This window comes from Melanotaenia boesemani, chromosome 10 (assembly GCF_017639745.1).
Source record: "Melanotaenia boesemani isolate fMelBoe1 chromosome 10, fMelBoe1.pri, whole genome shotgun sequence".
Lineage (NCBI taxonomy): Eukaryota > Metazoa > Chordata > Actinopteri > Atheriniformes > Melanotaeniidae > Melanotaenia > Melanotaenia boesemani.
The window spans coordinates 16,707,009-16,717,093 of record NC_055691.1 but is presented as its reverse complement, the minus strand read 5'-3'; the positions used below and the strand labels follow the sequence as shown (position 1 = coordinate 16,717,093).

Genomic DNA, 10,085 nt, shown 5'->3' with positions numbered 1-10,085 from the left:
ATTAATCCTATATCAAGCATAAATGATGAAAATGGTGGTCAAAACTATAACTTTGATCTTTTCAGTTCCTAAACACAAATCAGAAGTGATGTAATATAGTGGAAAAAACAGAAAGTTTCAGTTTTTACATTTAATATTATGTCTTTATACAGTTTTAAATAAAGTGTTTGGATAATTCAAAAATAGTTACATTTGTTATACAACTTTGGAACAAATGGTCTGTTTTAAAAATTAAGTACATGGCAAAATCGAAAAGGTTGAACGTTATGGTTACAAATGAAACAAGCGGCCTCTTTGTTCTACAAAAAGACCAATAATATGCTAAGTTGGAAAACATAGTGGAAAATAAGTTAGCCCAGACAAAACATAATGGCTGCAGCTCTGTATTTTTCCCTCAACTCAAATTACTCGTTCAAACATTAAAAGAAAGTATCTTCCAAAACCAGAGATTTTGAAATGGCTTTGTGGTGTGAGTTTCTGGGAACTGGGCTGGTGTCATGTCCTCTTTTTGGAGATGGGGGCTCACTTCTTGGTTTCTCTAATATGAACTGTCTGATTCCAGCCTGAAAGGGCCCCATTGAAAGCAGCTGTGTGCCATTAGGACTGCTATTCTCATTTGCAAAGCAGGATTGGGAGATTACTGCAGAGAAAGAAGCTTAAAACCAAACCAACCCCACAAATCAACCCTCAACATCCCATCCCCCTCAATTATCAACAATATAGTTGAGATGATTATAGAGAGAGATTTTTTTTTCCTTTCTCCTATTTAGTCATGCAGGAAAAATCTCCATGTGGATTCTTGCATGGCTCAAACTTCATTCACAAGCAGACTCAATAGTGTGGCAGAGAAGGAGTGGAAAGACTGTAAAAAGAAGTGACAAGTGAGACTTTTAAGGCTTTAAGAGGAACAGAGCAAAAAAAAAATCCCCTCTCTGCTTAAATTTAAAAGCACATGTTTTTATATTACACCTACATGTCCTATCATCTGGAAAATGATAAATCCTGCAGCTGTGCCAATTATTTAAGTATCAGCTGCTGACTTTTTCCCTCACATATTCCCTTTATTTCACATGAAATCTACATTTAACAAAACATATGCTTGTTTTTAGTGCAGACCACTCTTGTGTGCAAGCGCATGGCACACATGGGGACAAATATCCTGTGTTTGCTCTGGTGCACACTTAACATTCATCCTTGCAACCAAGTAGGATCAACTGTATCCTGTTTTTCACTTTCACCCGTGTTGAATGGTCTTCTTATCCCCTCAATTTCCAAGCTTACATGCCATATTTGTTAGCCAAAACCAATCATTCTTTATTTATTCCTCCCTCAACTATCACTCTGGGATTTTTTTTTATTTTTTTATTTTTTATTTTTTGGTAAGGCTCCACTTATTATTATTTGAGACAACTGGCCAAACAGGTCATTGCTGGGAAACATGGAGTGAAATTATGTTTATCTATCCCTCATTATGTGTGGAAAGAATGTTTTACTTTGTGCTGTGGACATTTCCAAATACAAGTCATGTTTTACTTTCACTTATAATGTTTCCATTTTGGCCATTATGTTTAGGTTTTCTTGTCTTTTCCTTATAATCTTAGCTACCTTACCTGATATCAGCTGCTGAAGAATACGACTGATGCTCAGTTCTTGCCTTCTGCTGTCAGCTCTGATCAGATAAATGTTTAAACGAGACATTATGTGATACTCCTATAGGGACTTTTAGCAGATGTTTGTTTTACGTCTTGTCCAAAAACTGTTTAAAGATCATAAAGAGAAGGAAAAAAATAATTATTTTTCTTTCCATTTGGTAGTTCATTGCTGAGGAAAGGTGGAAAAACTGGTGACGCACAGCTGACTTTTATCATCCATGGAATATCTGTTAATGCTCTCCTCACTTGAAGCAGATCTTTGTGAAACTCTGCAGAGCTCTCTTCAAACTTTTGTCAAGATAATAACGTTGCCATCTATTGGTGCACTGCTGTAAAAACACGTGAACCCCAAAATGTTCAGTCACACTTCATATAACATCCAACTGAAAATGAAGTGTAGTAAGTAAAAAGAAAAAGCTGAATCTCTTGTGTAATGTTGCAGCTCATAAAACAAAGCCTTTCCCCTGGGTAAATTGCAGTGTATTGTATTCTGTGAGTCAAATATAGTAGCGTGTTCATTTTCGCTGAAGCCAAAGAAGAACAAGACTGACTGCAGGTTTCGCTGCCTTTTATTATGCAACTTTGCATGCATTTTTTTTTTTTTTTTTTGTAATATGGATGTCAACATATCAGTTCTACTGCAGTGGCAGTCAGAGATAGTTCCAATGAGCTGATGTGTTTTCACATTTATTTGTGCAGCAGTAATGTGCGCAACAGTGAATTTGATTTCCATTATTTAACCACTTATGTATGTGTGCTACATGTTAGCAGTGTGTGACTGTGCATCTGTCTTTATGGGAAGTTCTGTTAAATTTACAACCGACAAACCACAAAGTATTCTGTTCCTGAGAGGTTCTAAATGTCATTTATAATTCATGGACAGTATTTATCAGTATTAACAATACAAATATAAACTTCACGTGATTTAATCACTTTCTCTTTTTTGTTTCTTTCCTACACCTGCATAAAAATCTGTGAAGAACAACACAAGTACCCCAAACCCGAGTGTATCTAAAATACATTTTAATCTTGCTGAAATTTGTTTTCACAATATTGTTTACAATATGAATCTGTCATCGTTCTCTTCATCCTCATTCGGGTCATCTGGAAACAGAGCTGTACAATCATGTTCATGTAAATTGTTCTACATCAAGGCACAAGACAACAGCCGTTGTGGGGGGGCCTTGGGTAGGCTGATCTTTAATGGCATCCCTCTGGCACACAGGAAAGCAGGGCACCCTCAAGAGAAAGGCGTACAATGGGGAATGTTGAAATATGGATTTCAGTAAAGAGAGGCAGAGGGGAGGAGGTAGCATGGCTGAAATGTGCTCTAACGAGGTGAAAGGTGGAAAATAAGAAAGTGATAACCACTGCTGCTTTCATTTTATTTTCCAATGATATTCATGTATAAAAAAGAGGAACCATTTGGATGTTTTTTTTTCTTTCTTTTTTTCACAAGGAGTTCATTTGTTCATATACATAAAGTAAAGTGCTTTTTTTTTCTTTTCCGTTTTTTCCTCCCTTATTTGCAAAAAGCAAAAGGTTTCACTAACAGAATGAAAATGGGAACAAAACGTCCGTTCTTTTCCCGTAAGAAGGTGAAGGAGTGGATAAAGGGCCAGTTCAGTTTATTTTTCTGCTCAGTTCTGTTGATTTTTGTTCACGGGTGATGTTTTTTTCTTGTTATTTTTTCTGATGGTTTCCTTTTCAGGTTTCAACCTCTGAAAGATACAAAGACAGACAGAAAGAAACAACATGAACATGAATCTGATGCATGGTGTCTTAAAGGACAAGGCAGACGGATGTTCATCTTATCTGTATTTACCATCTTCCTGCAGCATCTTGGAGCGCTCACATCTGGATGCTTCTCCTCCGTCTGCCAAAGGCCTTGGCACCGACGTTGGTGGGGACGAAGTTGCTGTTACCCATTCCCCCCGATCGGCTGAGGAAGTCCGCCAGGCGGTGGGTCACGCAGGTTGCTGTGTTGCAGGCTCGCTTCTGTGCTGTAACGCTGCTTCAGGAGAGCAAACTTGGGATTAACGGTGAGATCCAATGTGACATACATCCATATAATGCTTGAACACAGGTTGACACAGCACACACGCGTACACACACACACACACACACAAAGCATCTCCACTGATAGTTTGTCTAATTTACGACATATCACAGAAAATATATTAAGCTTGAGCAGACATTAAACATACACGTCAAGCATGCACAGCATCTATGTTCTTACCTTTAGAAAAGTGTTCACACTGAGAAATACCCACTGTTTTTAGTTTTTTAAATTAAAAAATGAACTAAAGGCTTACTGGTAGAAAAATACGTTTATTGAACAACAAACATTGGTGTCGCATGAGTGGATTATTTATTAATGTTTTAGATTAAGTGATGTCTCTCCATTCGTAACTTCCAGAAGCTTTGAAATGCCATCGAATGACTCCACGTACACAGAGATGGATGTCTAAACTGGCTCCTGAATTACATTTGGTAAAATGAAAATTTAAATCTGATTGTCTGAGATAAAAGAAACACATTTTTCTCTGCCAAAACAAAGCAGGGAGGGGGGGAATCATATTCTTCTCATGTCAACCAGGCAGGTCAAGTTAGCATGCATTTGCCAGTCTGAAAACTATAAGAAGGAATGCAGGTTCAGGAGAGGAAGATGAAAGGAGAAGAGGTAAGGGGAAAAGTGGGGAACAAAAAGGAAAGTCGAGGAGCAGTAGAAGATGTGGAAGACGGGTGGGTGAGGAAGGGTTAGATGCTATCAAACGTCTCGCCGTAGCTTGCATAGCTGTCACTCTCAGGCGCACTGCGCTTCTTGCCGGGCGTTCCTGCTCCCACGTTCGTGCGAGGGAATGTCTGCAACTTGTGCAGCTCCTGAGACAGTTTGCCCAACACGCAAGTGCTGAGGTTGGAGCAGCGCTTGGTTAGGTGTCTGTCCATGCTGTTGGGAAGGGGGGGGACACACAAGAGACATGCAGAGAACAGGCTCATAGGTAAAGGGAAAAACATGCAGCAACTAATCTTCATCACTTGTCTTTTCTCTTCATTCACACACATTTGCACTCACATGCATTTTCTATCTCATGCCATCACAGGCATAAAAAAAAAAGAAAAACATCAAAAACTATCTCAAATCCTTACAGCATCATGCCACCTTGCAGAGTCAAAGAAACTGTCATCCATCCCCTCATGCGCCCAAAACATCCACCCCCGCCCTATTCAGTCCCACATCATTCACACCCACAGAACAAACAGAAACCAGTCTCTTCCCACTGTCATGCAGCTTCCTCTGAACTGACATCATGCATGCTTATTCGTTCCGATGAGCAAAGAAACTGTTCACATGCCCGGCAGGCAGTATTAGTCAGTTCACATGTCATAATCAAACTCATCCATGCAGGAGCAGGGTCATGACAGAGAATATGGAGGGCTTTTTCTTATTGTTTTCCTTATTATCACATTTTTGTTTTTCGTCTAATAAAAAGTACATACCTCTCTAGACCTGACTGAATCCAAGATGCATCCTCATTGGTGTTTAAAGTTGAAAGCAGAATACGATGAAGGCCCTCAGAACATAATGACTTTTAGCCGTAAAAGGATCTGTCCACTTTTTCCCTTTAGATTTACGCTAATAAGGTTTAGTTTAACCAGTCCTTTTCCATTTTGCTTAACTTTTTTTTCTGTGAGGGAAGAAATGTCAAGTAATGTAAGGAGTTGTGTGTACCTGTTTCCTTCAGTTGCCTGCTGCTCCAGCTCCTCTGCTGTCATCTGCACAAATTCCTTGACGATGGCGTTGAGTAACCTTCGCGCCTCGTAGTCCGTGAGCGTGACTCGGTCTGACATGGACTCTAAACCCGGTCTGTGGTCGTGGGGGGAGGTGAGCAGGAGGAGGGTCAGAGGTTAAAGGGGTTTAAGAGAGGCATAAGGATTGAGGTCATAATTCATGTAAATCCTTTACTATAGTTATCACCTGCAGTTAAAAGGATGGGTGGTGGGATGCAAAGGGGATTGTTGGGGTGGGGTTAGGGTGCTTGTGGAGTGGGAGGTTGGACAAGAGGGGTGGTGAAGGGGGAGACATGGGGCTGAGACGTCACCACCTATGAGAGCTATGGCGTCTGAGTTGGAGGGCCGCCAGCTAAGATGGGGGGGAAATAATCTGCGGAAAGTGCCCCATTTGAGAGAGGGGCTGGTGTCCAAACAGCTTTAGATTTATTATAAAATCAATAGCTTCATGGGAACACAGCGAGAGTGGCTGCAGTGGGGATTCATATAGAAATATAGATCTCATTTATCTCCCTCTGAGGTGAATTACCCTTCTTTCCTTTTTTTTTTTTTTTGTTTCCATTAGTGTTGTTTTGAAAGTTAAACTGAGTGCAGTTTCATCCACATTGAAGAAAACAAGCATTTCAAAATTAGATTAACCAGAGAAATTATAATTTTCTATTTTGTGCAAGTATATTTTAATTTGTACAGCATCTCCTCCCAATTTCTCATTTCATGTTTATTTATATGACAATATTAAGAAAAACAAAAAATCTTTAACCCCTTTAAATAGTGTTTTACATCCCACCAGTTGCTTATAAAACTAAAAAAAAAATAAAACTTCTAGGATTTTACATCCAATGGTTTAAATGCATCGCCAGCTTAGTCTCAAGTGTGAAATGTGAATGCTGGGTGTCTCACCTGGCAGGAGCGGCTTGTGAGCAGTACATCTGGCAAATAACCAGGGCGTAGGCAACGAGGAAAGCAGAGATCTTCAACATAACCATGGTCCCCTAAAACAGCAAGAAAAACACCCACCATCAGCTTCGTGTGCAACAAAAACCTGCTGCCGTTCACAAATGCATCTGCAAAAAAAACAACACGACTAAGAGAAGCACTTGTTGGTGTCTGATCCTCTTAGTGCTGTAGAGAAGAAGTTGCAGCGTGAAAACTCAACTCACTTCTACCCACATCTCAGCCTCCTGCTGAACATCCTCCAACACATGACAATCTTTTCTACTCTTCTTCATCAAAAACGTAGTGTTCCACAATATCCAGCTGAGAGCACAGGACATGTAGTTCTGTCATGATGTACGCTGCAGGTCCAGGAGTGTGACATGCCTACAGGTTAGACTGTGTGTGTGTGTGTGTGCGTGTGTGTGTGTGTGTGCATGTATGTGTGTGTAGAGGAAAGGGTCCTGGACTGTGCGATGTTAGTAGCACTTGCTAGAGCTGGAAGAGGAGGGGGGAAAAGAGAGGTGGGGGGCTCCGAGCTTGCCAACTCCCTAAAGGACCAGTGCATTAGTGTAATGAGCTGCCAGCCCTCTATCTCTCTCTCTCTCTCTCTCTCTCTCTTTCTCATACACACACACACACACACACACACACACACTGTGTCTGACACACACATACACTCAAATCTGGTTGCTTCTGCCCATTTCCCTCTATCTCATGGTTTTCTTTTCAGCTCTGCTTTTTTAAAAAAAACCTTTCTTGCTCTCTTTCTTTTTCTCTGCTCGTCTTGTTTTTTGGGTTCAAGCTGAAAAACCAAAACTTGACTAAATAGATGTTGCTGTTACAGGTGACCCCAGCAGCCTCATTCCTATACCCACTGCCAACACAATCACGTCACTGCAGTCTAACCCAGCACCTCTGCGTCCATATCCGTTTTCTTCCACAAACTGAAACAAAACATTGCTCAACACAACGATAAAAGTTAACACTTACCTTCAGTGAAAATCACCCAGCAAAAAAAAGTAAATAAATATATAGCTCTATGAATCTCTATGCAAAACTCAATAAGTTGACTTTCTCTCAACTTGCAGAACAACTCTTGACTCTGTTGCATGCAGCGCCAACGCAGCAGCCTATATATCCCACCACTTGGATTTGTGCATTGACTGTGTAGGTGTTTAATTATCTGCTGGTAGCCAATCACGTTGCTTTGGTGCTACGGTAGGCCAATGAGACTCCTCCCCTCGATCTTGTCTGGCTAATAAGGATAGAGCTTTTGTGCTGACGTCCTTCCTTAGTCACTAAGTGCTCCATTCACAAAATCCACCAGTCATTTGGATCATTTGCTATCCTCAATTTGCAATGATGTCATTGATTAAATAGAATGCTAAGCAAACTGGTGTCTGTGGAGAAGCTTCACCAGAGATAAATATTTTAGGAACCTTCAAAAAATGTTACATTTCTTTGCTATATCTCAAATGCCAAATCAATAAGGGCACCCCCACCCCAGCCCTACCACCTTTTTCTAAGTAAGCACTTGCAGGCGGGGCCATCTGCTGGGTAGGGATGCATACTACACAGTGACGCACTCCTTGGGTCTTCATTCATAACGCTGCTTGGGTAGCACCAACTTCAGCACCACACTCCTTGTGTTTCAGCTCCTACCATCAACTTATGTAATCAGTGGGTTATCGATTTGATTATTTGATTTGGAGCAATAAATTTCTGCTTCAGCAGAAATTAAACACTCATGTCATTTTGTGTTTAAAAAAAATGACAATTGAGTTATTTTCAGTCTGATTTAATAATTTGCAATGAGCATGATTGACTGAAAACATTGTTCCCCTCTCACCACAGGTACTGCACATGTTGTTTGCAGAAAATGAAAAGAACCTCCCTCCAATGAAATATCAGACTGTATTAAATTAATAAAGTGATACCAGAGTCAGTCAGTCCAGTAATGATCACTGCTGCCCGGGCATACTCCCACACACCGAGTAAATGGCCAATCGATGACAGCCTGTGACAAGAGCTGTTTTTCAAACACAATTACACAACTGTTTGCTGTGCACCATTGTCTCAATGCCCTGCCTTTTCATTAGTTTGCAGGGCAGTGTGTTTGTGTGTGTGTGCTGAACCCCCTCACATGAGAATGCATGTGTTTGAATTGCGTGCATCACTTTCTGTAACTGCACAGTGCACAAAATGAATGGACGCCCAGTAGCTGTGTATGTGTAAGACTATATGTCAGAATAAACGAATAGGAGGGGCAGCTTCTCCACGTCTGCGTCATAGAGGAACCCCATTAGACAGGATGAGCCTTTTAGTGCTATTGAGCCACATGGCTCAGCCTTGTCAGCCACTAAATCACTGCTGAATAGACAGCTACCAGGTCTCAAGCCACATCGATGCACTTGCATTGCATTCTACATATCTGCAGTCCTCCACGACTTAGAGCGCAAAACTTAAGGCCAACTTTTACTCTTCAACAAGAATCTCAACTGTTTTATTAAGCCCTGTTGTTCATTTTAAACATTTATTACTGTCTTTTTTTATGCTAAGGCATTTTAGATTTTAAATTAAATGGATTACTGATTGGGTTTTTAATGACAACAAAAACTTTAATTGAGCTAAGAAAAGTTTCTGCAAATTTCCCTATTGATATTATGGAGTGCATTTCACTCTAAAGTCTCTTCTCTATAGTACTGTGCAAGGATGGAGCCATTCCTCGTGTCTTTAGATTTTGCTTATGAGGTGACAGACCTTCTTGTAATCTTTTAAAGTGTTCTTGACCAATAGTTTTCTTGGCTTTCTGAAGGTCTGTAAAAATTTTTCTTTGAACATCAGCTGCTTTAAACTCATTTTAAATCTAGTTTTTGAACTTGACCATTTTTAGAGGAATTTATTTTCTAAAACCTTGATCTATAAATCATCATTCATTAAAAAAAAGGCAATAAAGGGATAAATAAAGGGATAAATCATGTGTTTGTGTCTAAAAGACACATCATTTGTTTCCATTTCTTTAGATGGGTTAATATAAAATGTTCATTTTTCACCAGCAAAGGTGATTTCCAAAAAGATATTAAGTTAAAACTTAATATATCTTAGCACAGTGTGCAATGTGTCCTTATTAAATGTTAGTAAACAGGATAAGTGGAGGTAAAAAATGTTCAAAGGATGAAGATGCAGCTTAAGAAAGAGAAAAGACTGTTAACAGTTTGTTGTTTGGAATTGAAAAGGCCTTTCATCTTTGAAAATAGAGTTTTAATGATCCTTATACTGAATAAGTTTTTTGGTGTCTTTCATATTGGGAACTATATTGCACCTCTCTGTTAAGGGATTTTGATTTTTGATCCTTTACTGGGCCCAGCAAAAGAGGTCTTTGCCTCGGTATAATCTCAGGAGTTAATGCAGGAGACAGAAGATGGATTTTTTTAGACTAATATATGAATTCAAATAATGTAGTTTCATGAAAATACAAGCTCCAGTTATCTCAGAATTTTCCATTAACAATAATGATGGTTGTTCTCTGAGGTCCATTTCACCCCTTTAAAACATGGCACAATGGTTCACTCCACACCTGCACTGGGCATTTGAACTAAGTTGCGCATCCTGCCGGTAGCCTATGATGGGTGACTGGACAGCCACAGTTGGCGGAGAAAAGTCAATTCTTTCTCCAAAAAAGGAAAATCAGGTTACCCAAAATGA

At 39.8% G+C, this 10,085-nt stretch overlaps 1 protein-coding gene across 4 annotated transcripts; it reads right to left on the bottom strand.

The window, feature by feature from the left end:
• Positions 1 to 2,224: 2,224 nt before the first annotated feature.
• Positions 2,225 to 7,477, bottom strand: calca (calcitonin/calcitonin-related polypeptide, alpha). 4 transcript variants are annotated; one of them, XM_041996191.1, is made up of 5 exons: positions 6,605 to 6,840; positions 6,345 to 6,436; positions 5,386 to 5,520; positions 3,478 to 3,666; positions 2,225 to 3,373 (listed from the first exon to the last, which is right to left on the bottom strand). In XM_041996191.1, the coding sequence occupies exons 1-4, from the start codon at positions 6,716 to 6,718 to the stop codon at positions 3,504 to 3,506; spliced, it is 504 nt and encodes a 167-aa protein (XP_041852125.1). In that variant the 5' UTR covers positions 6,719 to 6,840; the 3' UTR covers positions 2,225 to 3,373; positions 3,478 to 3,503. The 4 variants fall into 4 exon arrangements, with proteins under 4 accessions (XP_041852125.1, XP_041852126.1, XP_041852127.1 ...); XM_041996192.1 differs by having other exon boundaries at positions 3,478 to 3,663; XM_041996193.1 differs by lacking the exons at positions 2,225 to 3,373; positions 6,605 to 6,840 and adding an exon at positions 7,371 to 7,477 and having other exon boundaries at positions 3,564 to 4,602.
• Positions 7,478 to 10,085: the final 2,608 nt, after the last annotated feature.

Bases quoted from the DNA above. Each gene is read 5' to 3' on its own strand.
- calca (XM_041996190.1), bottom strand. From the start codon at position 6,718: ATGTCCTGTGCTCTCAGCTGGATATTGTGGAACACTACGTTTTTGATG. The intron at 5,521-6,344 runs GTGAGACACCCA...CCACGACCACAG, and splicing joins TCACAAGCCGCTCCTGCCAG to ACCGGGTTTAGAGTCCATGT. The intron at 4,603-5,385 runs GTACACACAACT...CCTTCCCAACAG, and splicing joins CAGGCAACTGAAGGAAACAG to CATGGACAGACACCTAACCA.